This window comes from Saimiri boliviensis, chromosome 11 (assembly GCF_048565385.1).
Source record: "Saimiri boliviensis isolate mSaiBol1 chromosome 11, mSaiBol1.pri, whole genome shotgun sequence".
Lineage (NCBI taxonomy): Eukaryota > Metazoa > Chordata > Mammalia > Primates > Cebidae > Saimiri > Saimiri boliviensis.
The window spans coordinates 1,437,846-1,464,756 of NC_133459.1; the positions used below are offsets into that span (position 1 = coordinate 1,437,846).

Consider the following 26,911-nt stretch of genomic DNA (forward strand, 5'->3'; position numbering starts at 1 on the left):
GGGTTGCGGGTCTGGTGCTTCTCGGGGCTCAGAACCCCCTGGATGTGGGGGTGAAGAGCGGGGGTCCAGCTTTCCCCAGTGTCAGCCTCGAGGGGGTGTGGTCTGGAGAAAGTAACCCCAACCATTGCCAGACCTGAGGCCTGAAGCAGGCGGGGCCTTGCTGAGGCTCACGGCCTAGTGCACCAGGTAAGGGCTCCCAGGACCAGCTGCCCAGCCCCCTCAGGCCATGTCACAAGGGAGGAACGTGCGGGACCCTTCTGGCTGGGCCCTTCGACTGCCCAGGGGTTGGGCGTGCCTTGGTGGGACAGGCGTCACTGCCTCCCGTTTCTGAGGCCCGGCCATTCACATCGCCTCCTAGGGACAGCGGGGACCAGGGGTCCTGCGTTTGACCTTGCTGGTCCCACCTCCAGTATCCAGGCTTTAAGGTGTGAACTGTGAGGAGTTCCAGAGGGAGCATGGGGCCTGACCTAGCGACCCTACTGGTCCACGATGGCCTGTCAGCCCCCTCCGCTGCCCCAGGTTGGCGGGGGGTCCATGGGAGGCAAGCTGGCCAGATTCCCCAAAGGCCATGCTCAAACACCCCATTATTCACATGGTTCTCAGTGTTACGTGCACCCCTGGGGACCCCCACTGGTCCTGGCTCCCTGGACCGTGACCCCTGGGTCCGAGGGCAGTAGGCCCAAACGTGGAGACCCTGGGTGGGCATTCCCACACAAGCCCAGCTGAGGGGAGGAGGCTGGGGCACGGCAGCGGGCGAAGCTGCTGAGAAGGAGCCACCTGCTCTGTGCGGCGAGCAGGTGCTCGGCGCCCAGCGGCGCCTCTGGGAAAGCTGGCGTGTGAGACGGCCAACACCCGCGGCGCAGCTGACGCAGCCCGGGACGCCCGGAGGGGCGCGCCGCCAACACGCGTGGGAGACGCTCCAGCAGGCGCACGCGCGGTCCACTCCGTCTGCTCCGGATCCCGGTCCGGCTCCCAGAGAGGATGTTTTGGAGGACGCGTGGGGCCTGCCCAAGCCCTCGGGCCCCGGGAGGTCGAGGCGGCAGGCCGTGAAGCAGGGGTGCCGGGGACGGAGATGGCCAGGGCGTCGCAGGCTGGCGGGGGTGCTCGCGGCCCAGGACGTCCGTGGCTCCCGGGACCGCGCTGAGCCGCGCGCCTCCTGCCGCTGTGGAAGAGGCGCCTTCTCTGCTTTGGGACTCGCTGCTCTCCTTTTCCGTCAGAAGAAGCTGTACCACATCTATTTTCAGGAATGCATTTTTTTTCCAGAACGCATTTTTAAAAAAGGTTCTTCACAGAGCTCTGCATGAAGGAATACCGGCTGCAGGGCAGGAGACACGGTTTGCAGCAGACACACCTGCTGTCGGGACGGAGAGCAGGTCTCCAGAGGGGCCTCGCCAGCCTGGAGCTTGTGCTGCCTTGGGTGGCAGCCGACGTGTCCTGGAGCTGCTCCTGCCATGGATGGGAGGATCGGAGCTGATGATAGAGGTGCTGAGGGCACACTCCGAGGCGGGCAGAGGCGAAGGCCAGGAGCGAGAGAAGGGAGGACTCGCTACTTTCTAGGCTTCTCAGAAAATAAAATGATCTCTAAAAAGTGAACAGCCGGCTGGTTGGGTGTCGCTGGGGCGGCAGGGCAGTTCTCAGAGGCAACTCGGTGTCCAGGAAGGGCCGGCGCCTGGCTCGTGGCCTCGCTCGACGGCTCACGCTCTCAGGAAAGAAATCCAAAGGCCCAGACTCCTGTGCACACAGGCAGTCCGCAAAGCCTGGCAGTGCCAACATGGCGAGGGGAGGTGTTCCAGGATGGACGCGACTGGTGGCCAGGACGGGGGAGACCACAGCTGCCGAGAAGCGGCAAAGCGGAGTGAGACCCGGTGTGCCGTGGTGGCCGGGGCCTGCGTCTCAACTGTGGCTATTGTTAAGAGGGCTAATACTTCTACGAAAACTGGGGAAAACCCGCAGCGTTGGCAGGCCTGGGGAGGAACTGAACGGTGTGGGTGGAAAGGTAAGATTGGGGGGTCGCTGTGGAAGGCAGCATGGCGGCTCCTCAAAAATTAAAAGCAGAATCACCACGTGACTCGGCAATCTCACTTCTGGGTCTGCAGCCCAAAGGGCCTTGACGAGGTCTCTGTGCAGCGGCACTCACAGCAGCATCCCCCAAGGGACCCGGGCGCGGGATGCCTCCCCAGTGTTGTCTGCCCACAAGGCAGGGCCCTGCTCAGCCTTAGGAAGGCAGGAGGGGCTGGCACAGGCCCTGGCATGGATGCGTCAGGGGACGCCATGCTGAGTGCGACAAGCCAGGCCCGGAAGGACACCCGTGTGTGACCCACTCACAGGAGGCCCCTAGAGCAGTTAAGTCCAGAGACAGAGTGGCTACCAGGGCGGCACAGGGGGTTTGGGTAGGGAGAGGACAGGGTTCTGGAGGTGGCTGTGGTGTGTGCGTGGCTCACAACGGGTGTGACCGTGCAGTGGCTCACGCGGGAAATTCCAGCCCTCTGGGGTCGAGGTAGAAGCAGAGAGCCCACGAGTTCACGCTCAGCCTGGGCAACAGTGAGACCTCGCCTCTACAAAATAAAAAGTAGTTAGGATGGTATCTTTTATTTTACACGTATTTTACCACGACAAAATAGTCGGTGTTTCGATTTTCTATTTTTTTGAGACAGGTTCTTGCTCTGTCGTCCAGGCTGGAGTGCAGTGGCATGATTTCAACTCACTGCAACCTCTGCCTCCAGGGTTCAAGTGATTCTCCCTCCTCAGCCTCCTGAGTAGCTGGGACCACAGGTGTGTGCCATCATGCTTGGCTAACTTTTAATTTTTAAAAAATTCTTTTGTAGAGACAGTCTCCATATGTTGCCCAGGCTGGTCTTAAACTCCTGGGCTCAAGCAATATTCCCACCCTGGCCTCCCAAAGTACTGAGATTACAGGTGTGAGCCACTGTGCCTGGCGGACAAAATGCTTTTTTGAGTGGGCTAAGTATTTGACAAATGTCATCACAAGGAACAGCCGTCCCCTCACTCGGGGCGGGCCTGGGGATGTGCGGCGGGACTCCCCGCTCCAGCCGCTGCTGCCTCTCTGGGTCGACCGTGTTTGCTCTCCAGGCTGCAGGTGGCGGAGGGGCACCGTGGCCAGAAGGTCCAGCGCTAAGACGCAGAGCAGAGAGCTGCGCAGCCGGGCTGCGGGCGCCACGCACCGAGAGAGCCTCGCTTCTCCTGATTAACCGGAGGCCGAGGACAGACCTGGTTGTGTTTTCTTGCACGAACAGGTATGTGAAAACCTCCTGCCTCTGAAGTGCAGTCTGGCAGCCCCACTGTGCTGCGTGGGAGGCGGCCCAGGCCCGGCCCTGATCCCGAGGGCGTGGGGCCCAGCCTGTCCTCTTGGCCTCGGGTGCCCTTCTCTGCTCCTAGCGGCTACCTTGGTCTGGGCAGGGGCAATGCCTGTAGAAGGTGCTGGAGGGGCGGGTGGCTCGGTGGCGGCACGCACTGGCCACGGGCTGCCCGTGCCTGCAGGTGTCAGCAGTGTGGACAAGGCCAGGGGACTGCTGCTGCTGGCGACATTGCCCAGGGGACCCCAGGGGGCGGCGAGCACCAACACACAGCAGTGTCCTCACGGAGCTCAGGCCACGGGCCTGCCTGGCAAGGGTGTGCGGGCCTCGGTTGGCCGGCAGTCCTCCAGGCCTGGACGGCAGAGGGAAGGGGAGGTCGTGTTATAACCCCAGGGAATGTGGGTCACTCAAAGGGTTTGCACCAAGACCTTTGTAGAATCCTCTGCAAAACTCTGAGGAATTCAAGGCTTTAGCACCAACAGGGAAAACCATCCCAAGTAGAAAGCCCCGGGGGAGGGGACAGAGCCCCGAGGCAGCACTGGGGGCTCAATCAGGGCCTGTTCTCGGGAGTATGCAGCCAGCCCCAGGCCCAGTGTCGTCCCGGGCCATCCTCGCCTATCCACACCACAGGCTGGGAAGAAGCTCCAGGCTCCCAGGGAGGAGCCGCCTCCCTCCATCGAGGCCGGGCCAGTGTGGCGCCGGGAAGGGGCTGGGCTGCCCCCTGGTGGACGCGCCGAGTGCCCTGCTGCCATCAGCCCCGGAAGGAGGGAGCCGTCCCTCGCCCGGTCCTCTCTCGGCCCAGGCCAATGGTGACCAGCAGGCAGCGTGGCCCCGAGTTGGCGCCTGGGTGGCAGCCAGGGGACCCGTGGGACAGAACAGCTTTTGGGGACAGGGCTGTGCTGGGAGTGGGGGTGGGGAGGACAAAGCCATCCATGGTCCTCTGGAAGAACAGGAGCTGCTTCTCGCCCAGCCCTGCCCAGCCCAGGCCAGAGGGGACAGCCTGTTCGGCAGCAGGTGGCACTTGAGTCCCTGGGCCATGAGCTCCCCGGGTTGCGCGTCCACTCCCTGATGCGGGAGCCCATGGTCCTTGTGCCTTAGCTTCCTCACATATGCTCTGCACGGACTGGCGAGAATCATGAGCCCATGCACTGAAAGGCGGAGAGCAGAACCTGGCATCCAGGAAGTGAAACCACACACCCAGGCCCAAGCTCCGGAGCTGTGCACCAGAGCCGGCCCCAGCCTCGCCCCAGCCCTGCAAGGCGAGGCGCTGCTCAGCCTTCGGAAGGGAGACGAGAATTCTGCCCAGAGACTCCTGTGGCCGTCTCTCCCGCTGCCGCTCTGGAGAGCGAAGGCAAGAGAGTCGTGGCTGTCCCGGCTGTGAAGCCTGGTCCTGCAGGATGAACTCATGTCCCTGGGAAAGAAGAGGTGGAGCCGTGGCCAGGCTACAGCACCTCCTGCCTGCGGCTCAGGTGGGAACCAGCAGCACCGGCTGGGCCAGCGGGGGCAGCAGCGATGCTGGCATGGACTCCCATGGCCCAGCAAGGACGCTCCCAGAGTGGGCATGGGCGGCACTTTCACCCAAGCAGGATGGTCTGTTTTAAGAGCAGGGAGGGTGGACATGCGTGGGGAGGGGGAGCCTGACCTGACCACCCCTCCAGGGCCCCACATCTGACCAGCTCTGAGGCCCTGCTGCGGGGCAGCTGTACCGGCCAGGACGAGGCTCCCACCTGCACCCCCATCTCCTCCATCCCATGAGGCCTCGTGCCAACTGCCAACCCATCATCTCTCAACTCCCAGCACCCACTTCCTTGCCCACTTTGCCCGATGGGAGCTGGACCCCGTAAACGTTTCTCCTTTGCCAGCAGTGCAATGCCAGGCTTTGTCAAAGAGAACCAGGTGAGACTGTGGGAGGCAGTGTGTCTACTTTTAACTCGTACGGCCAGGGCCAGTGGCCTGCAGAAAGCCCCCCAACGTCTGGTCTCTGGCAAGGGTCTCCTGTGCCTCAGGGGGAGTTTCCTGAGAAGCAGCTCTGGCCCCTGGAACCCTAGAAAACCTTTCTCCCACCTGGGCTGGCAGCCACACCCTCTGTCGAGGTCTGAGTCTCAGGAGGGTGCCAGGTTCTTCTCAGTTCCAGCGACCGTTCTCTCTAACCATTGCTCCAGCGTTCACATGGGAATCTTGGCGAGGATGGGAATTCAGCTGACGTGGTAATTCCGCAGCCCACACCGTTGAATGCTGCATTTCTCATCAACAGCAGCCCGGAGGCCCGAAGGACCCAGGGAGGTCTCTCCGAGGCCCTGGCCGCCCCGATTCTCCGGCTGTGGCGCGCTGACCTGCACACGGGGTCCCTTCCTGTTAGTGCTGCTGGACGGTCAGGGGAGCTCAGGCCTGCAGCCCAGCCCGGGCAACTACTGCAGCCCCCGCAGGTCCCACGCACGGCTGAGGGGCTGTCGGCGGGACCCCTCCTGGCTCTGCGAAGCTGCTCTTCCTTCTCTTGCCCCTTTTGGTAGCTAGCTGCCTCGTCCTTGTTAGTGACTCTTTCACTACATTTTCTCCATTGCAGTGATAGGTGTGGTTAGTTCTATTTATTTATTTATTTTGAGACGGAGTCTCACTCTGTTGCCCGGGCTGGAGTGCAGTGGCGAGATCTCGGCTCACTGCAACCTCTGCCTCCTGGGTTCAAGCGATTCTCCTGCCTCAGCCTCCTGAGCAGCTGGGATTACAGGTGCCCACCACCACGCCTGGCTAATTTCTGTATTTTTAGTAGAGACGGGGTTTCTTCGTGTTGGTTAGGCTGATCTCGAACTCCTGACCTCAGGTGATCCGCCCACCTCAGCCTCCCGAAGTGCTGGGATGACGGGTGTGAGCACCGCGCCCGGCAATGGGTGTGGTTTCTGTCTCCTGATTGCGTCCTGAACCAGGTCCCACTGTCCACTCAACGGCGGCCAAAGCCCAAGCGCCAGCCTCAACTCTTCTCTTGCCCCAGCCTGCACATCCAACCTGTCCACAAGTCCGGCACCTCCTCCTCCAAACCTCCTGAATTTGCTCTCTGCACGCGCGGGGCCACCAGCCCTCTCCCCAGAGAACAGTCCTAGTCCCTGCCTTGCAGGGTCTGTCGCAGACCAGAATGTGCCACCCCAAATCTGCCTCTTTGGCATCAGCACTATTTTAAGCTGATTATTTTGAGAAACTGCAGACACAGGAGAAGCTCTGAAAACAGAGTAGAAGTTTCCCTTGTGCAAGAAAAATCTGCATCTGAAAGGAAACTCCACGTGTAAGGGTGTCTCCTCTTCCTACGAGTAGGAGAAAGGCCCCAGGTCACCGAGGTGCGACAGCCTTGGTGGAGAAGGCCCCACCTCAGCCACGCCACAAGCCTTACCCCCATGACTGGCCCCCAACACCCTTCTTCCTTTGGTTTGGCTGAAGATGGAATTTGAACTACAGGCGAGAGCCGCCTGTGAGTCTCCCCCTTCTCCGGGTATCTCCCGAGTGTACACGGGTACACAGACGAACCCACTCCTGTTCGTTTTTCTCTGTGAGGGGAGAGGGAAACTTCCCTTCCCACACAGGATGATAAGCGATGAGCAGGGCCTGGCACGTGGAGAAGCTGCCAGGGCAAGGCTCCCTACACCCCCCACACGCCCTGCCCACTGTGAGGCCCATGCCCTCTGGGCAGTGGGCGCTGTGTGCCCTGGGTACCTCATAGGTGGAGCCGTCGGCGCAGCGCAGCACCCCGTGTCCCTGACGCTGGTCCTGGACCCAGTCGCCGTCGTACTTGTCACCGTTCCTGGGGGACACATGCAGAGTCCACTCTCAGCATGGGGAGCCAGGCGGCGGCGGTGACTCCGACCGGCTCCTCCCACCGGGCTCTGCAGGCACCAAGGGACTGAGGCAAAAATAGGCCTGAGCAGATGGCCCTGAGCGCTCCTGCCTCGCCAGGGCCCACTGGAGGCCGGTGACAGGCGGCGGGGACACGTCCGCCCACCCCCACCCTGGATGGCAGGTCCGCTCGGGACACACTCAGCTTCTGCCACCCAAAATGGGCAATGACATGGGAGAGGCAGCAGGAGGGGCCTGCAGTCTCCACAGCCAGCGGAGATTCTGCCTCTGCCTCTGCCTCGGGAATGTCAACACAGCTGAAGACGTCTCGCACCTGCTGCCGGCGGGAGGGCACCCCCACCCTCATCCAGACCTGGAGAGGCTCCTGTGGTACCAGGCCTGCCTGATCTTCTCAGGAGGTATTTTAACAGGGCGGGGGGTGACGTTTTCTCTACTAAACACACCTTCGGTCAATTTCAATAAATAGGAGGAAAACTGCAGAATGACACCCCAAACCACAGAATGTAGTTAAACAACTTGGCTCTGGAGGGGCTGGGGGTAGACAGGGGCTGGATCGGGCCCGGGGTGTCCTACGGTCAGTCCTGTCTACGTCCTCAGGCCACGTGGCCTCACACCTGCTCTGCATCTGCCATTCGCCCAACAGCGCCTGCAAGACTCATACTCACCTGAAGAGCATCTGCCCCAGCCCGTGCCTCTTGTTGCCATGGAAGGAGCCCTGGTACACCTGTCCGTCCCGATCCACCAGAAACCCATGTCCTGGAGAAGGGACCGAGACACACTTGGCTTCGTGCCTCCTGCATCAGAGAAGGCATCTGCACCCCGCTCCTCGGAGGGCGGGCAGGAGGAAGGCAGGGAGTCTAGGAGGCGTGGGGCTTGGGGAGGCTCTAAACGGGAAGGGCAGATGTGCTTTGGGACGGGCCGTCAGTCCGCAGGGCAGCAAAAGTGGCCCTGGGGTCCCGCTCTCAAAGGTGCCGCTGAAGGGGCCCTGCAGACGGCCCAGCGTTCGCGGCTGCACGGCCTCTGCGTCCTGCTGGGTGGAGATGGGTTCCGCTTGGGCCTGATGTTTGTTTTTACACGGAACCAAGTTCACAGGGAGGAGGGCGGGGCTTGACCCGAATGAGGAAAAGCTCAAGAGGATGGGGCTTCAGTAAACTGTGGGATTTTTCAGGCTTTGGACAATTTAGAAATTTGAGAGTATTTCTGCTTCTTTTTTGTTTTGTTTTGTTTTGTTTTGTTTTTGAGACGGAGTCTTGCTCTGTTGCCCAGGCTGGAGTGCAGTGGCACAATCTCAGCTCACTGCAACCCCTGCCTCCCGGATTCAAGTGATTCTCCTGCCTCAGCCTACTGAGTGCTGGGATTACAGGCACCTGCCACCACGCCCAGGTCATTTTTGTATTTTTAGTAGAGACGGGGTTTCGCCATTTTGGCCAGGTTGGTCTCGATCTCCTGAACTCTAAGTGATCCTCCTGACTTGGCCTCCCAAACTACTGGGATTACATGCCTGGCCTCTGCTTCTTAACATAAGGGAGACGCTGGGAAACAAAGAGGACGCTCCATCTGGGGTGGCGGTGTTAGCATTTGACTCCTGCTCAGGTGTGGGTGGCCTTTCGGCCGGGGGACTGTGGACCGCGACGGGCCCGGCTTGGCTGGGTAGAGGGGCAGGGCAGAGCGCCCTCCTGGCTTCAGTCTGGCCTCCTGACTTGCGTGGGTCCACAGAGTATGGAGGAAGTAGCCAAGCTGACTGAGACGCCGGGGCAAGGAGCTGGATTCCCAGGCCCACAAGGACGTCGGGGGCCCTCAGGCCTGGCAGAGCTGCTGTGACTGTAGCCATTTAGTGAGGCCATGTGACGTGTGACCAGAAGCCCCTCCCTGTGGGGCCCAGGCTAACCTACTGACCCCAGGCTTAGGAGCAGTCACTAAAGCAGTGGCCATTTTCACCCCTAAGCCACGGGCAGCAAAATCACAGCGATGCACCGGGTGCCACGGGACCCAGTGTGTGCAGGCCACAGGCCACGGTGAGGCGGGGAGAGGAGGGCACGGGCTCCCCGCCTCCTTTCCCGCCCTCTGAAGTCAGACAGGTCCTATCAGAGGTTCCCAAGCCTGAGTGGATGGGAGATTCCAAGCCCCCAAAAGTGCCCGCCCCCACAGCACAGGCTCCCGTGGCCGCCAGACCTTCCCGCACGCCGTGGGAGACCTCCCCTTCGTAACACCCGCCGGCTTTGTACTCTATGACGCCACGTCCTTGAGGCTCTCCCAGAACAAACTGTCCAGTGAAGGTGTCCCCTGCACGCAGACGAGAAGAGACAAAACGCTGGGTCAGGGCTGCAGCCTGTCGGCTCCGCCATCCCTGGCCCACGAGACGCAGGAACCGCTTCAGAACGGGCACCCCGCCTGCATCGCAGCACTCTGGTTCACGAGGGAAAACGTGGTAAGCAGGTCTGGCCTCCCCAGCAGCTGGGCAGGCAGACAGTCTAGGCACACTCTCTGTGGGCATCCATCCCGAGGGCTCCGCTGCCCTGTGCCAGAGGGCAGAGTCTGCAGAGTGAGCTTTTTCCCTGGCTCTTTAAAAACTGGAAGCCAAGCCTGAGAGGAAAGAGCTCCACTGGACACCCACCGACCGCTCTGCCCTGAGGCTCTGAGGTTCCTGGAGACGGCTCCCGGCCACCCGCACGGGAGCCCCCACAGCGGGTTTCCCAACTAGGGATACACTGTGGCTGAAACAGCTTTAAAGAAAAAAGCAATAGCGTAACTCAGGACCGAAACATCTTTACTCCAGAGAAGTGTCTCGGAAGCCTGAGTTGCTCTCGGTGGTGACCAAAGAGCCTCCCTGGAGTCCAAGTAATGGATCCCCAGGGCTTCCCAGCGCGCAGGCCCCTCGCAGCACAAAGGCCCCGTCTACACATCACACCTTCTGCATCCAGACCCGAGGGGCCGACTGAGCCCAGTGGGTTATGAGTAAGGTGCGAATGTGCCATCCCGGCTGGCGCTCACCTGACCAGGCCCAGTGCCGGCGGCCTTCGCCCGTGATCTCTCCATCCACAAACGCCCCTTCGTAATAACTGCCATCTTTAAATAACAACTTCCCGTGGCCTGGCAAGAGAAAGCGCCACGAGAAGTCAGTGGTTGGGATGGCTACGAATCGGGATGTTTCTCAGAGCGAAGAGCTGTGTTTGGCTCCATCACTCACACTATACACGCATTTAAAAGTAAAAAAAAGTCCTCAAAACATCCGCTGAGACATGCCTGAGCAGCCTGTACCTACAGCCAGAACAAGCAGAAAAATGAAGGTGCAGATGCCCAGCCTGAGCAGCACGGAGAGATCCCGCCTCTGCAAAACACTTTTGAAGTGCGCCGGGTACGATGGTGCGTGTTTGTGGTTCCAGTTGCTTAGGAGGCTGAGGTAGGAGGCTCACTTGAGCCAGGGGTTTGAGGCTGCAGTGAGCCATGTTTGGACCACTGCACTCCAGCCTGGGTGACAGAGTGAGACCCCGCCTCAAAAATAAATAAATAAATAAAAGTGCAGGATGAGACCTCATCCCTGAGCCTCCCCAGGGCACACTCCCATCACCCTGCTCCTGTCAAGGTGAGGAAAGAGAGTCTGGAGAACACAGGCCACAGAAGAGCACATTCTAAAACGGGAACGTCTCGTCCAGGCCAGGCTCTGACAGTAGTCATGGACGGGAGCCTGCATGCCTGCCTGGGGGACAAGAATCTTTCATACCAGACCCTAAAGAAGCATCTGCGCAGCAAAACACTAAAAAAAAGGTAAACGTTTTAAAAATATAGAAAATACTGGCAGATACAAAAATAGCTCATCTAGAAACACGCCAGAAGACCAACCCTCGAGTAGAAAATGGCAGAGTGGCTGGGTGCTGTGGCTCACGCCTATAATCCCAGGACTTTGAGAGGCCGAGGCAGGCAGATCACCTGAGGTCAGCTTACCAGCCTGGCCAACGTGTGAAACCCTTCCACCTCTACTAAAAAGCTACATAAAAAATTAGCCAGGTGTGGTGGCGACACCTGTAATCCCAGCCACTGGGGAGGCTGAGGCAGGGGAATCGATTGAACCTGGGAGGCGGAGGTTGCAGTGAGCCAAGATCGAACCACTGCACTCTAGCTTGGGTGACAGAGTGAGACTCTAGCTAAAAGAAAAAAAGAAAACTGGGCAGAGTGGCTGGTTGTGGTGGCTCACGTCTGTAATCCCAGCACTTTGGGAGGTCAAGGTGGGTGGATCACCTGAGGTCAGGAGTTTGAGACCAGCCTGGCCAAAGTGGTGAAACCTCGTCTCTACTAAAAACACAAAAATTAGCTGGAGCTGGTCTAGTGGCTCGCGCCTGTAGTCCCAGCTACTCAGGAGGCCGAAGCAGGAAAGTCACTCGAACCTGGGAGGCAGAGGTTGCAGTCAGGCAACAAGAGCTAAACTCTGTCTCAAAAATGAAAGAAAACTGGCAGATGGCAGATACAAAACTGTGTGAGGGGAGCACGGGGACAGGAGGGTCCCCCCAGAAGGGTCATGGCACTTGCCTGGGGTCAGGGGGTCCAAGTGGTATCAACTTTGTACTTGCTTTTTTTTGTTTTGTTTTGAGATGGAGTCTGACTCTGTCACCCAGGCTGGAGTGCAGCAGCGCAATCTCAGCTTACTGCAACCTCTGCCTCCTGTGTTCAAGGGATTCTCCTGTTTCAATCTGCCAAGTAGCTGGGATTACAGGTGTGCACTACGAGCTGATTTTGTATTTTTAATAGGGTTGGGGCTTCACCATGTTGGCCAGGCTGTTCTGGAACTCCTGACCTCAAGCTATCCACCCACCCTGGTCTCCCACAGTGCTGGGATTACAGGCGTGAGCCACCGAGCTTGGCCCGACTTTATCCTTTCTTTTTTCTATTACTTGAACTTTCTACAACAGCAGGTTGTCTTTATGTCAGAAATAAACCATAAAGTCAGTTTTCACTCTGGAAAAGACAAGCTCAATCTCCAGGGAGAATTTCTAAGTCACAGCTTCCTTTGCTAAAGGTGGCCCTCTGGGGGGGGGGGGGTCTCCCAGGATCCTGCTTCCCCTGCCCATCCGGCCTTACCCCCAGCAGCCAGGGAAGCATCAGAGTTCAGTGTGCTTGAAAGCTACAGGCAATGCTACTTGCCCACCCAGCCTCCCGGGGAGAAGCCGCTCCATCAGCTTTGGGGTGGCAGTGGCAGGAAGAGACCCTTGAGGCTCCTCACCGTGTTTCTTCCCTCCTTTCCATTCTCCTTCATATCGAAAGAAGGAATTTGGGTACACGTAGACACCATAACCTGAATATGGAGAAGACACACACAGGTGAGCACAGACACTCAGAGGTGAGGCGTGGTCCACTCACCTCTGAGGGAGGGAGTGCAGCTCTCTCAAGGGTATTCGAGGGGTCGGTGTCCTTCACCTTCCACTGCCCAGAAACGCCCTGTGGGGTTCATGAGCTCTCCTGTCTACTGTCGGTCTATCCATTTGCTCATGTGTTTATGGGACAAGGATGGGCACCTACTTGGTGCAGAGAAGACAGGCCCAGCGAGAGGAGGGCTGGGTTGAAACAACTGCAGGTCCTTGAGAGAGCAGAGGTGCTCGGGAGAGTGAGGTGGGGAGACTTGTGGCAGAGGGGATGAGTGAGCTAGAGGAAGGCACAGGAGCAGCGTCAGAGGGCACACAGGGGAGGAGCAGACCCTCCCATTCCCTGCTGTGACCCTTCAGCGGCCTCCTATCCTCAGGGGACAAAATCCACACTCATACCCAAGGAGGGCCTGGCCAGCTTCATCTCTTCCCATTCAGTTGCTGAGTGTGCCAGCCAACTCCCGCAGTTCCTGGAAGGGGCAAGGCTCCCTCCCTACCAGCTTCCCAGGCACATCTTGGGGGCAGGGTTTATGGGAAAATGTCGGGGAGGAGGGTAGGGGGTTCCCACAGGCTCCTGTATATGCCCAAATCAGGAAGGTTCTACCTGAAGACACTGGTGTGAGCTCTTTCAGACCCGTTTATTTAATTCTAGGAACAGTTCCTATCAAAACCTTTTTGTTTTTGAGACGGAGTCTTGCTCTGTCGCCCAGGCTGGGGTGCAGTGGCTCAATTTCGGCTCACTGCAACCTCCGCCTCCTGGGTTCAAGCTATTCTCCGGCCTCAGCCTCCCGAGTAGTTCGAACTACAAGCGCCACCACGCCTGGCTAATTTTTGTATTTTTAGTAGAGACAAGGTTTCGCCATGTTGGCCAGGCTGGTCTCGAACTTCTGACTTAAGGTGATCCAAAGTGCCGGGAGTACAGGCAAAAACTGCTTTTGAAATGCATCCTCGAGTTTCTAGACAGCCCCGGCCAGGAAGGCAGGAGGCTTGGTGCTGGTCCTGCGCCTGCCCTCGCCCCGCGTCCTGGGATTAGGGATCCTCATGGCAACACCAGGCCCCGCTGGCTGCGAGGCTGCAGCCCGAACCCGGCCTTCCCTGCTAGGAGCCCGCGGGGGGCGACCCCCTGCAGGGCTGGACCCGCTGCGGAAGGAGGGCTCGGGGAAGGGTGCGAGCCGGTCCCGGGTAGGCGCCCGGCGAGTTCTGGATGGGAGTGGGGAACGCGGGGGTGGCCCCGGCTCCGCCGCTGCACTGGGACCTCCATTTTCCGAGGTGAGCATTTGGGGGTCGAGGGCGTAGAGCGATCGCACCCCGAACGGAGCCCAGGACAGCGACCCGCCCTGTAGCCCGCAGCTGTTACCGTCCCGGGGCGGCCGCCTCGGCGGGTCCCGGCGCGGCCCGCGAGAGCTCTGGCTGCCCTCGCCGGCCGCCGCCATCTTGCTGCCGGGGGTTTCCTTAACAACCAGCAACGCACGCTTCCATTGGTCTTTGTCGCAAGGGGGTGTGGCCACGGGCCTAGTCCCTGGGCTCGCGCAATCTCTGGAGTGAGGCCAGCCGGACCCGGAGCCAGAGGACGCAGCTGCGCCTGCGCACGCGGCGCGTTTCCGCCGCCGTCGTCTCTTCCGCCGAGAGGCACGCCCGCCAACGGCTTGCGCGTCTGCGCCGGAAGCGGAAATGGTTGGAGCCTTCGGCCCCGCCCCCGCGCCATCTTGGGGGCCCTGGAGGCGGCGCCGCGCAGGACCGAGCGGAAGTGCTCGCTGCAGCTTCCCGGAGCCCGAGCGCAGCGCCGGCGGCCGCCCCTGCCCCGCTGTCCTCCTTCCCGCGGCCGTGAGGGAGACCGCGGCTCGGCCGCAGCGGAGCTGCGAGGTGCCGGGAAGGGCTGCGTGGCGCGGGAACGGCCGGGCAGCGCCGCCTCCGCTCTTTCCGGGCTGTCAAGGCCGCGGGCGGGCGGGGCCGCGCTGAGGCCCGGGCGGGGAGGGCCGTCGGGGCCCGAGTGGCCGCGGGGAGCCTGTTCCCGGTCCGCGGCCCTGGGGGGTACGGGTCGCGCCTCGGGGCGGGCCCGGGAAGAGGGGCCTGGCGGGTGGCGGCGGAGAGGGGTCCGGAGGTGCGGGCCGAGTCCTCGGGCCCGCGAGGGGCGGGGGAGCGGGAGAGGGGCCCGGCGGGGGCTGCCGCCCTCCCCACCCGGGCCGCGCCTCGTCCGATTCCCCTGCCGGGCCTTTGGGGAAGCGGGCAGTTGCCGACCCGCGGCGCTCTGCGTTGGGCTGGATTCGAGTGGGGATGTGCCGTCTCCCCATCCGGCGTCCAGGTCAGAGCAAATCTGTAGGATTTAGTGTTAAGCCCTGGGGTGAAGGCGTCCCTGACGGGCTGAAGGGGAACTGGCCACCTCGGTTTCGATTGTGTTCGAAATAGGCAATAAAGTCATAAATGCTCCCGGCTGACTTCGTACTGGTGTGTGGTCCCACTGATCAAGTCACGTGCGTGTCCCTGCCAGGCGCCCCTCCGCACCGAGGCCTGCTTTCAGCCTCGGGACCTTCAGGGGGCTTTCCCCGCTTTCTCTTTATGAAGAGTAGGGACTGGCTGGTCGTTTCGGAGGCACTTTATTCTTAGTTGGGTTGATATTTCCTAGTAAGATGTAGTTGTCCCCTCCGTGGACTAAGGGTCCTCAGGAATTCAGACTCTCACTTGGCTTCTGCCGTGTGCCCGAGGTGACCGCGGTTACAGTGCGGAGGAGCCAGGTGCAGATGTGAGATGGTCAGGCGCAGAGGAGAGAGGAGCCCGGGCCGGAATGTGGCCTTGGGAAGAAGGAAGAGAGGGTCTGGGAGGGCATTTCAGAGGACGGAACAACACCAGAGGCGTAAAGCCTGGTGCGCAGGCGGGGGCTTTCCTCGTCCTGAGGAATTGGGATGGGGACGTGAAGAGAGAGGTGGTGGGAAGCAGAGTTCAGTGCCCGGTGGGCCAGGCAGAGGTCTTCATCCATTCGACACAGCGCTTCCTTAGTGAAGGACCACACACGTGGATGAAGGTGGCAAGCCGTGGAACAGGGCATGTGGAGAGCTTTACACTCTCCAGCACGTCCTCACGGTCTCTGCTTGCACTGGTTTTATCTACCTCTTCGTTTCGTTTGTGTCTGGACCTAAAGTAGTCTACTATGTGATGGACTTCTAGGTGGTAGGGCCCAGTCTAGAACCCGACAGGGACCCCTCAAGGAGCTTTCTAGGAGAAAGTTGGGAAAGCAGAAAGGTGTCAGAAAACAACGTACACAAAATAAAAAAGCAGGGTGATGGGCCAGGGGCAGAGGCTCACGCCTGTAATCCCAACACTTTGGGAGGCCGAGGCGGGTGGATCATGAGGTCAGGTGTTGGAGACCAGCCTGGCCAAGATGCTGAAATCCCCTCTCCACTGAAAATACAAATATTAGCCTGGCATGGTGGCGGACACCTGTAATCCCAGCTACTTGGGAGGCTGAGGCAGGAGAATCTCTTGAACCCAGGAGGCGGAGGTTGCAGTGAGCCGAGATTGCACCATGGCACTCTAGCCTGGGTGACAGAGCAAGACTCTGTCTTAAGAATAAATAAATAAATAAATAAATAAATAACGGTGATGTGATGTAAGGGACTGGGGTCAGTGTGGGCAGTCACGGAGGCTTCTGAAGCGTAGGTGGCCTTCCAACAGCAGAGAAGAGGGCCGCAGGAGGCAGCTGCTGTGAGGGCTGGCCCTGATCTGGGAACAGGGCTGGCACTGCCTTGCCTGGTACCGAGGACGCTCCGCGGGCTGCCCACTGACTCCTCTCGAGAGCCTGGTAGAGAAGGCAGGAGGGGTGCGGGTGTCCCGTTTCACAGACTGGAGCCTGAGGCATCCTGGAATAGCGTGTCCAGGTCACACTGGCGGAGTGAGGCAGAGCCGGGCTCGGAAAGGCCGTTGAAGTTCAAAGTTCACGTTCCTGCTCCTGCCACGCTGCCTCGGGCTGTTCAGAGCTCGAGCTGTGTTTGGTGTACGTGTTGTGTGTGTCAGACAAGCAGAATTGGCTGATGCGTTTTCAGTAGGTTTTCCACGTGTTCAGCTGGAGAGTGAGAAGTTCTGAGCTTTGCCTGGAGAACAGCCTGATGTGGGAGGGCCCGGGGCTCTCTCTCTAACGTTACTCCTCACCTCCAGCCAAGTAAAGGTGCTTTAATGGGAAACACTCCGTCTGAGTAAAATAGGCGGGAACTTGTACGGAGCTATAGGACGAAGAATGTGACTGAAGTCCCTTTCAGGTGGCCTGGCCTTGTCCTAAATAGGTGCCCATTCCAGATGCTGCATTCTAGTGTACCCCGATTTAAATGCGGAGTTCTCAGTGGAGGGTAGAGGTGCTCCTCTGTGTCTTCTGTTGACACGGCTCTTCCAAATGGCCCCTTGGTCTCCTCGAGCCTGCCTGGCCTCTGCACAGAGGAACCAGGAAGCGGTCACGGAGCCACATTCTGCACAGCCCTGGCAGCGTGGAGGGAGCTGCCCTGATCACTTCAGCGCTTCGGTTGTGATGGGAAGGCAGAGGCACTTGGGGGGTCGAGTCTGGCCGCCTGCCCCCTTCCACCCTGAAGGGAAGATGCCCCCGGTGCGCGGTGCTCGGTGACTGGAAGAGTGTTGGTTTCAGGAAGGCGCAGGTTCCAGCTCCCGCCCAGTGTGACCCTGCTCATGGGCGGGGGCACCTCGTTAGCCTTTGTGAGCCTCAGTTTTCTTAATCTGTAAATGAGAACCGTAAGACTGACTGCAAGAGTTGCTGAGGAATTATGTCTTTGCCTTTGTGTCTGGTGTATCTTTTTTTTTTCCTTTGTGACAGAGTTTCGCTCTTCTTGCCCAGGCTGGAGTGCAATGGTGAGATCTCAGCTCACCGCAACCTCCGCCTCCTGGGTTCAAGTGATTCTCCTGCCTCAGCCTCCTGAGTAGCTGGGATTACAGGCACGCACTACCATGCCCAGCTAATTTTATATTTTTAGTAGAGACAAGGTTTCACCATGTTGGCCAGGCTGGTCTCGAACTCCCGACCTCAGGTAATCCTTCTGCCTCAGCCTCCCAAAGTGCTGGGATTACAGACGTGAGCCACCACGCCCGGCCAGTGCCTGGCCAGTTTCTCAGAGCCTCATTTTACAGATGAGGAAACAGAGGCTGGCTGCTGGCAGAGGGTTTCCTGAAGGCCTCACAGCCACTTAGCACAGGGGGGACGGTAAGCCAGATTTGAGACTGGAGGCTGTTTCTCCTCACCGCCATGCCGAGGCAGAGGTGGGGGTGGGGAGGACACGAACTTTGCCCTGGCATCTTCTCCAGCTCAGGAGCCAGCAGGCATCTCATCTTTAAAGTAGGAGTGACAACTGGCAGGCCCCGGGTACTCAGCAGCACTTTCCCGAGGAGCGGTGGGTCCCGAAGCCAGCTGGGCTCAGGAGTGACGTGGGGGCGTGCTCGGCTGAGCAGCCAGGTGGCAGTCAAGCCTGGCTCCGCCTGCTCAGAAGCAGAACTGTGACCCTGGACACGTGGCTTCCGCTGGTTGTGACTAGGCCCTGCTTTGTGAGATGGGGGTAAGGATGCCCTTCACTTGGGTAAACTGTGACCTCTGGCACCTGGCTTCTGAGGTGCATTCCTCATGGCATCACAGCGGCGTGCTGAAATGGGAGCAGACCCGTCACCTCCGCTTGCCAGATAAGAAACTGGGACGCAGATGGGTGGATTAGCTGAGAGCTGTGGACAGCGGTTTGCTGTGTGGGGGGTGGAGGACCTGGCCTTGAGAGGACAGGACACTTCCTGCTCCCGCCAGCCCGGAGACCCAGGACAGGTGCCTGGGGGGGACCCTGCGGGATCCACATCCCTGGAGGATGTCCAGTGCCACGTGCCAGGGACCAGCCCAGGGACCCGACAGCGACAGCCAGGCTGCTCCTAGGGCCAGTGGGGCGGACGGTGCTGCCCATGCTCAGGTGGCCGAGGTGCCGGTGGGGGGATGCGGACGCACCGCGCTCCTGGGCAAGTCCGCCTCGCGCCGCCCTCCCCTCCACGGAAGCCTGTGCACCTGCTGCTTTTTCCCGAACAGTTGATAGTAAAAACACAAATGGCGTGGACGCAATGCTGAATATGGAAATGTACTTGACAGTGTTGGTGAACATGGGGCCAAGCTTTCACGTCCTTGAATGCTTTTTATTTAAACGTCTTGTGTCTTTCTCAGTTACAGAATGTCTGAAGGGGACAGTGTGGGAGAGTCCGTCCATGGGAAGCCTTCGGTGGTGTACAGATTTTTCACGAGACTTGGACAGGTTGGTGGGTTTTTTGGTAGATGAGTGTAAATACTTAAAGAAGAAATTGTGGACTCCCAGCATTTTCCCGAAGGATCCGTTTGCCGGTGTTCCTGATGGAGAAGTGACACCCTCAGGCCGGAACTTCCCGAGGACGGTGCTCGCTCCACCGTGTCGCGCACTGCGGCTTTCTGTAAAGGGCCGGCTGTGGAGAGAGCGGGTTCTGGGGCCACATGTGGTCTGTCGCATCAGTGTTTTCTGTTCCTGTTTTCCTTTTACCAACCTTTAAAAACCTGAAACCCGGTCTTGGCTCCCAGGCAGGACGGACGTGGCCGCGGCTGCTGTGCTGCTCCTGCGGTCCCCTCCTGGCCACCCACACCCCCGGTGCTGGGACCCCTGCCCTCTCCATGTCACCATCCATGGTGCTGCCCCTGAGGGCGGGAGGCTCCTGTGTGGCCCCGGGGCCACGTGTGTGTGGGCTGTGTGTGCACCGCTTGGTGGGTGAGGAGCCCGGAGCTCCGTCTCGGGAAAAGCCCGGGTCACCCAGCAGTTCCAGCTGCGGAGCCTCTAGCTCAGATAAAAATCTGTCAACTTTGTCATTAAATCCCATGAGAAACGACGATCAGTGAAGTTGGGTGATGGGTATATATGGGCTTACGTAGTGTTTTTACTTTTGCGAATTTTGAAGTTTTCCAAAAATTAAATTTCAAAATTAAAATTTAAAAATCCTGGCTGGGTGAGGTGGCTCATGCCTATAATCCCAACACTTTGGGAGGCCAAGGCGGTTGGATCGCGAGGTCAGGAGATCATCCCAGTCAACATGGTGAAACCCCGTCTCTACTAAAAATATTAAAAAAATTAGCTGGGCATGGTGGCGTGTGCTTGTAGTCCCAACTACTCGGGAGGCTGAGGCAAGAGAATTGCTTGAACCCGGGAGGCGGAGATTGCAGTGAGGTGAGATCATGCCACTGCACTACAGCCTGGGTGACAGTGCGAGACTCCATCTCAAAAAAAAAAAAGTTGAAAGCCCATCCATATGTGTGTATGTAAAGACTAAGGGCCCCCTCGGCTCGTCCACAGCCGTCTGGATGCCCACACGTGCAGGTGTGGCTGCCGGGCTCAGGCTGTGGCCAGTGGGCCTGGGGGTGGGGTAAGGGCGCTGCTGAAGGCAGCAGCTAAGGGAGCTGACTTGGGACAGGGAGATAAGGGCTGTGCTGTAGGGTGGGGCTTTGACTTGCACAGTCGTCTCTAGGGTGAGGTTGGGTCTTCCCCATAGTCATCCCTTTGGGCCAGCACCATGTCACCATCTTCTAGGAGATTGTTGTGTAATATTCTTGCCTAAGAGATGAACCTGCTTCAGGAATTACTGCAAATACATTAGGATGAATTGTAGTCACTGCTTTGTGCTGATACACAGACAGTCTCTTGCTGTTTTAACTCACTCTTTTACTTAGCTTTTTAAGAATGGAAAACCAGCCATAGCAGAAGGTGCATTTTGTGGCAGGGTCAGTGCAGAACTTACAGGGCCTGCCTCACGCCTTTGCATTCTTGTCTTTCTAGATTTATCAGTCCTGGCTAGACAAGTCCACACCCTACACAGCTGTGCGATGGGTTGTGACACTGGGCCTGAGCTTCGTCTACATGATTCGGGTTTACCTGCTTCAGGTAGGTGTGGGCTGAAGTGGTGGACTCGGCTCTGTCCGTGTTCCCAGGACGTGGTGCTGAGGGGGTGCTGCTGATCCAGTTTGTCTGGCAGGATGTGGTCTCTAGGAGTCACTTTCAGCTAGGTGCCAAGTGCCAGAATGATCTCAGTGACTGTCTGTACCACAGGGTTGTTTGTGATTGACCTAGAGTCGGTCCCGTTCCCTCTCCAGGCTTCTCAGTGCACCCAGGCAGCCCTGAGCCCAGCCCGGCCCTGCCCTGGGCGTGTCCAGGCCTGGACAGTGAGCCGCCGTTGACCCACTGACCCTGCTGCGTGGTGGTCAGGACACAGTGGCGCTCGGCGGCTGCCTCGTTCCTCGGTTGAAGGTTCCATACTTTGGGTGCTGTGAATGATTTGGCATTCAAAAGGATTTGTTGAGCCTTTCCTGAGTTCTACCTCATATGAGGCCAAAGAGGACAGTGCAGGTTGAGACGGGTCAGATAAGAGACAGCGACTGAAGGGGTTCGAGGCTCTCCCTAGTGTGTTTTCAGGCGTCCCTGGGTCGGGTGGCGTCTCCTCAGACTTCACCCTGGTGTTCCTTTACTTTCTGGTCAACGTGATTTCTAGGAGCAAGCTTGTAAGATGGGAATTCTTCGCAGATCTTAGAGGAGGAGGTTTAGTCTTTCTGTGTGCAGAGCAGGAAGGCTTAAAGCCTTGTCCGGGCTCTTTTCTCTCTGGGGACTGTGGAAAATACCTCCTTGTTTAAAGCACACACCTTAATTGGCTATAGTTTAGTTTTTTTGTTTTTTTTTTTTTTAATTTGAACTCGGTCCATTCTCTGATAGAAAGAATGACCTAGAAACCTTGAATCAGGGATTTTAGGCAGGAGCAGGGGCGGGAAGAGCACAGCATCCACAGGTTACTGTGTTGTAAAGCCAGTTCCTTCACGCGTGGCCCTGCGGCAGGAAGGTGGATACACAGACACTCGGTTAACCCTCACATCTAGCATTTAGCCGTCTGACTTGAAAAACTTGTGGGCAGAAAGATTTCTTGTTTGTATGAGAAACTTAAAGCTTTTATATTTCATTTTATTATTGTTTTTTGAGATGGGGGTCTTGCTCTGTCACCCAGGCTGGAGTGCAGTGGCGTGATCTTGGCTCACTGCAACCTCCACCTCCTGGGTTCAAGCAATTCTCTTACCTCTGCTTCCCCATCAGTTGGGACCACAGTCATGTGCCACCACGCCCAGCTAATTTCTGTATTTTTAGTAGAGATGGGGTTTCACCATGTTGGCCAGGATGGTCTCGAACTCATGACCTCAGGTGATCCACCCACCTCGGCCTCCCAAAGTGCTGGGATTACAGGCGTGAGCCACCGCGCCTGGCTGAGAAATTTAAGGCTTTTAGAATTGAGAATGCGGTCCTGGCTTCTAACGGGATGTACCTCGTCATTTTAAAGATGAATTAGTTGCAAGTAAGTTTGCTGCATGCAGGCGTCCGGCCGGAATCTCCCCACTTTGCATCTCTTGAGGAAGGCTTGGCTTAAGCACACTTTTGGAACCTCATTCTTGATTTCCTGTGTGGATTTCTTCTGGGCAAAGGTTGAACCCTCCTGGCAGAGTGTTTCTGGCGACGTGAATCGTCTTTTGGAGGGACATCCGCCAGCATGCCTCTCGTCACAGCTGAGGTTCTGCCCTCTGTTTCTGATGGCTGTGCTCCTGGTCGGGGCTCTGCCCAGCATCCTCCGGTGCCTGGGCCGCCCGAGCCAGTGGTGTAGCTCGGCCGTGTGCTTCCTGAGAAAAGCCGCCTTTTCTGTTCTGCTCCTGGTGGGGCACCTGTGACTTCAGGGGTCGTGTGGTCTACCTGGACCCCGGAAGAGCTTTGCTCATTTGGGCCCTGGCTTGTCCCCTTGGTCTCAGGTCCCACAGGGTATAATCTGAAGTGAATTGTTACCGTGGGGTTTCGCTGTGCTTCCTCGTCCTGGCTCTAAGTGAATTTTCTATGTTTTTAAGATCAGTTGAAACCAAGTTGGGAGTGAACCGGCGTCAGCCATGAGCTGGATGAGGCGGACGGGCGTCGGAGTGCACCACTGACTCTCTTTCCTTCTCTTTCAGGGGTGGTACATTGTGACCTATGCCTTGGGAATCTACCATCTAAACCTTTTCATAGCTTTTCTTTCGCCCAAAGTGGATCCTTCCTTAATGGAAGACTCAGGTAGGGAGCGGCTGTGCACTGGTGTGTGGCAGCTGGTGCTTGCATTTTCTGACGGGATTGCCTAGTGTCCTCTGGAAACACCTAAGGCTCTGCTCTTGGGGTTGAAATGTACGTGTTATGTTGGGTGATCAGGATATTTTTGTAGAAACACTCTTCACACCTTCCTGACAGCCACAGAGTGGGTGTCCATTCTGTTTTCCCACTTTGCAGATGAGGAAACTGAGGCGTAAGGGATAGGTAACGTGTTCAGGGCCACCGAGCACCGCGGACAGCAGGAGTCTGAGGTGGACGGTGGACTCCAGCACCCACCCCACCCCAGTCACTGGCCGCTCAGAATCACTGGAGGAGGCCATGGTGAGGTTACCTTCTTCCCTAGGTAGAGGGTTCCACGGGCAGGTCACTGGCTCACGGAGACTGCCGGGACCCTGATGCCAGCGTCAGGTCAGGCCAGGCTTCGGGTGGCCTTCTCTGGTTTATGAGGAGCCGTGAGCTGAAGTGCTCCCGATGCTTTGTGCTCCATTCCTGGAGACTCACGCTACTCCTGGGCCCGCCTGGCTAGGTAGGGGCCCCAAGTTCATGGCTGACTGGCCAGCCCCAGGAGAGGAGCAGACACCTGTGCATTCCAGGATGTCGTGGCCACTGTAGGGAAACGCACGGCAGCCCCCTACCAGGACCCTCCTCATGCTGGGGACCCTGCTGTCGGGAGCAGAGTGTTTTCTCATTGTGGGGCCAGAAGCCTGTGAGTCTTCTGTGTAGAGCATATGATGGAAAGATTGACGGGAACACAGCTCCTCTCATTTGTTGTAGCTGTTTGGGGGAGAAAATGAAGACCCCTTTTCTGCAGACCTGTTTTCCCATCTGTAAATGGGGAGTGGCACCTGACCGGTGGGGAGGTGGGGTGAGAGTGCTGACGCGGCTGCTGGTGGGAGAGGCCTGGCCCCGGGTTCCCCGGTCAGCGCTGCCTCGGCCCCGCCCTGTTCTCCGCGCTGGGTTTTGTACCTTTATGTGGTACAGCTGAGGTGCTGCTGGACATGTATATGTGGTTGAGTTCTTTATGCATTTAAAACATGCGGACGTCTTCTAAAAAATTCGGCCAGCATCTCCTAAAAGCAGTGAACTGATGAATTGATGTGTGACTTGGCCACAGACCCCCATTTTTATCTTTGGTTAAATGATACAAACCTTTGTTTACATATGTGAGGCCTGCTACTCAAAAGCCTTTAGGGGAACACTTAGAAATGTGATAGAAATAAAAAGAGGGGCGTTGTCCCTGATGGTTGCTCTGCCTTGCAGATGACGGTCCTTCGCTGCCAACCAAACAGAACGAGGAATTTCGCCCCTTCATTCGAAGGCTTCCAGAGTTTAAGTTTTGGTGAGCTCATTCTTCTTCACGGTATTTGAGAAGGAGCGTTGTGCTCCAGGGTGGCTGATGAGACTCAGCCTGTGCTGAGTTTTGTTCAAGTCACCCAACAGATGAATGCTGTACTGGGTGTGGCGGGCGCCGGAGAGCCTCAGGGGCTCTCGCGGGAGGCCACTCGCTACCTCACCCATGCTCTTGGTTTCAAGTCAGCACCAGTGCCCTGGAGGCTGGCAGAAAGGTGGCTGCTTCTGGGATGCAGTGCTCACTGGCTTCTGCGGTTGTGGCCTGGGGAGGGCATGTCTGTGCAGCCAGTCTCTCCCCTCCCTCCCCCCTCCCTCTCCCCCCCCCCGCCCTCTTCCCTCCCCCTCCCTCTACCCCCTCCCCCCTTCCCTCCTCCCTCTCTGCCTTCCTCCCCCTCTCCCCTCCCTCCCCCCTCCCCTCCCCCTTCCTCTTCCCCTCCCCCCTCCCCCCCTCTTCCCCTTCTCCCTCTCCCTCCTCCCTCTCCCCTTCCCTCTTCCCTCTCTCACTCTCTCCCCCTCCCTCCTCACTCTCCCCCTCCCTCCTCACTCTCTCCTCCCTCTCTCTCTCCCCATCCTCCCTCCCTCTCTCCCCATCCCCCTTCCTCTGACCCCTCCCTCTCCCCTCCCTCCTCCCTCTCTCCCATCCCCAGCCTTGTGGCTCCCTGTGGCTGGCAGAGGAGGACTAGCCTTCTCCTGGAGTCATTTTGAGATGGGCCTGAGCAGAAGTGCCGTGTCTGTACAGGCAGGCAGAGGTGGGTGCACAGCCACCTGAATGAAGGGGCTCTGTGACTGCGTGCATTTGCTCCGTCCCTCATACCCCACCCTGGGAGGAACCCAGGTGTGTCGGCTCAGTAAACGGCTCAGTAAACGGAAGGAGCCTGCTGAGCTCCCGGGGTGCAGTGTGGAGCTGAGAGAGCCGGGCTCTGGGAGCCCACAGGAGCTAGGACTAGGGAGGGAGAGCTGAGTCTCCTGAAGGTGATGGCAGCTGCCGGCCGTGTGCTGGGACGGGAGGGAACACTGCTGGCCATGCCACAGTGGTGAGCTGAAGGCCCTGGACCGTCCTCAAGACGCAGCCTGGGTTTCTCTCCAGATGGCAGGTCCGGCAGTGGGCATGGGGCACGCAGCCTCGGCCCTGAGGCCTTATGCCTTGCGTAGTGGTATGAAGAGTGGTACCTTTGAAGGAGGTGAGAGAAGGCATCTCTGTGGTTTGGGCGGTACGGGTATGAGCCGCACACGAAGGGTCATGCTGCTGCTGTGCCCAGGGTGGACCCCCCCTTCCACGGGAGGCTTCTGTTTGCGGGGTCGGTGCGGCTGCGAGGCTGGAGGCGGCCAGCGGGGGCCCGGTGCTGGCTGCAGCTGTGGCGCTAACCTTCTCTCCCCACTTGAAGGCACGCGGCTACCAAGGGCATCCTTGTGGCTATGGTCTGTACTTTCTTCGACGCTTTCAACGTCCCGGTGTTCTGGCCCATCCTGGTGATGTACTTCATCATGCTCTTCTGTATCACAATGAAGAGGCAGATCAAGGTAAAGGAGGCGCTGCCGCCATGCCAGCCGCGGCCACTCTTCCGTTCCCGAGGCGCAGGGGAGCCGTGCTGGGCTGTGGCGGGCGGTGGCAGAGTCTGCCTAGTGTGAATGTGGAGCTAAGTGGCAGTCGTGTGTGTGACAAGGACGCTGTTCCGTTCCCCAGCACGGCCGGTGAACGACCCGGGGAGCGCGGCTGTCGGGGCGAGCGGGCTCTTGGTGGGAGCTGGATGGGAGAGCTTGGGTGTGTGCAGCGTCCGTGGTTGCTCCTAGGGCGCCCAGGGCCCTGCGCCAGCCTGCCCGAGGAGGAGGGCGTCAGGGGGAGGCCAGCCAGGACCACGGACTGCCCTGACGGGGTGGCTTTGCCACTGTGGCCTCACTCTGTGCCTGGTGCGCTGGCCGCAGAGAGGGCCCTGGGCCACCTCCCATCCCCCTCTCCCTTCCTCCACGGAAGGCTCACGAAACACCTGGATTGCTGCGGTTTCAGACCTGGGACTCGAGGGCTCTGGAAGGCGTTGCTGTGTTGATGGGGGTGCAAGAAGCCATTGGGGTCCCGCTTCCACTTGCCTGATGCGTAGAAAAGATGGGGGACCTTTGGGCACTCAGCTCTGGGGACAGCGTGGCTGAGGGGAAGCGGTTGTGCAGAAGCTGCGTCTGTTTCTCTCCGCAGCACATGATTAAGTACCGGTACATCCCGTTCACGCACGGAAAGAGGAGGTACAGGGGCAGGGACGACGCCGGCAAGGCCTTCGCCAGCTAGAAGCGGGACTGAGGACGCCCCACGCGTTGCAGGAACGGTTTTGAGCCATTGTTAACAATGCCTTTTCTTCACATAAAGTAGTTGATTATGAGGGAGTCGAATTTTCTTTTTAAAAAGGAGCTTCAATGATTTGTAGCTGAAATATCAGGTTCTGGAAGAAACTGGCACTTAAACCAAATCGGATGGATTTCTTTTTCAGTGACGTTCAGGTGTTTTCTCATGGATGGAATTCTAGGCAGCTGCAGGCAGGAAGCCAGGCGGGTGGAGCCCACAGGGGCGAGGGTGGGTGGCCGGTCCCCTCCTCGGTGACGGGAGGGCAGGCGGGAGTGAGGCCTGTGAGGGAGGAACGGCCGCTCCCGGCCAGGCCGCCTTCCCTGCCAGCCGGAGGCGGTGCCACAGCCACTCCACGGAGCCCGAGGGACCGTCTGGCCCGAGTCCTGTGCGTTTGAAAGAACTGAACGCTTGAAAGGGGTTGTCACGTCACTGTGGGTTCTGATGCCAGTTTCCTCGATCGATTCATCTCGCTGGAGATGCTTACAGTTGGCCTCTATCCTGATGACTCAAAACTTTGTTCTTAACTACCATGATTGCTTCTGAGGGCCTGGAATTATAAATATATATATTATATTTTAATTG

At 58.6% G+C, this 26,911-nt stretch overlaps 2 protein-coding genes and 1 long non-coding RNA gene across 9 annotated transcripts in view; 2 read left to right on the top strand and 1 right to left on the bottom strand.

The window, feature by feature from the left end:
• MORN1 (MORN repeat containing 1) overlaps positions 1 to 13,950 on the bottom strand; it is a 66,151-nt gene extending 52,201 nt beyond the window's left edge. For all 4 annotated transcript variants that reach the window (XM_039474119.2, XM_039474121.2, XM_039474118.2 and 1 more), the window contains exons 1-6: positions 13,866 to 13,950; positions 12,370 to 12,441; positions 10,146 to 10,244; positions 9,327 to 9,437; positions 7,820 to 7,910; positions 7,014 to 7,101 (exon numbers count right to left, since the gene is read on the bottom strand). In XM_039474119.2, the coding sequence (XP_039330053.1) occupies positions 7,014 to 7,101; positions 7,820 to 7,910; positions 9,327 to 9,437; positions 10,146 to 10,244; positions 12,370 to 12,441; positions 13,866 to 13,941 (537 nt within the window). In that variant the 5' untranslated portion in view covers positions 13,942 to 13,950. The remainder of the gene's footprint in view (positions 1 to 7,013; positions 7,102 to 7,819; positions 7,911 to 9,326; positions 9,438 to 10,145; positions 10,245 to 12,369; positions 12,442 to 13,865) is intronic.
• LOC120366027 (uncharacterized) lies at positions 853 to 7,884 on the top strand. Its single transcript, XR_012512291.1, has 4 exons — positions 853 to 1,996; positions 3,091 to 3,254; positions 4,413 to 7,552; positions 7,798 to 7,884. It is a non-coding gene; the product is annotated as an uncharacterized LOC120366027 (long non-coding RNA).
• A 255-nt stretch (positions 13,951 to 14,205) lies between the features above and the next one.
• RER1 (retention in endoplasmic reticulum sorting receptor 1) lies at positions 14,206 to 26,908 on the top strand. Of its 4 annotated transcripts, none has more exons than XM_039474116.2 (7): positions 14,206 to 14,371; positions 18,693 to 18,780; positions 20,320 to 20,424; positions 22,515 to 22,614; positions 23,908 to 23,986; positions 25,383 to 25,518; positions 26,186 to 26,908. In XM_039474116.2, the coding sequence occupies exons 2-7, from the start codon at positions 18,700 to 18,702 to the stop codon at positions 26,273 to 26,275; spliced, it is 591 nt and encodes a 196-aa protein (XP_039330050.1). In that variant the 5' UTR covers positions 14,206 to 14,371; positions 18,693 to 18,699; the 3' UTR covers positions 26,276 to 26,908. The 4 variants fall into 4 exon arrangements, with proteins under 4 accessions (XP_039330050.1, XP_039330051.1, XP_003939692.1 ...); XM_039474117.2 differs by lacking the exon at positions 14,206 to 14,371 and adding an exon at positions 14,478 to 14,539; XM_003939643.4 differs by lacking the exon at positions 14,206 to 14,371 and adding an exon at positions 14,600 to 14,810.
• Positions 26,909 to 26,911: the final 3 nt, after the last annotated feature.

Coding starts and splice junctions, on each gene's coding strand:
- RER1 (XM_039474116.2), top strand. CDS start 18,700: ATGTCTGAAGGGGACAGTGTGGGAGAGTCCGTCCATGGGAAGCCTTCG. Junction 22,615..23,907: donor TTCCTTAATGGAAGACTCAG/GTAGGGAGCGGC, acceptor TCTGCCTTGCAG/ATGACGGTCCTTCGCTGCCA. Junction 25,519..26,185: donor CAATGAAGAGGCAGATCAAG/GTAAAGGAGGCG, acceptor TTCTCTCCGCAG/CACATGATTAAGTACCGGTA.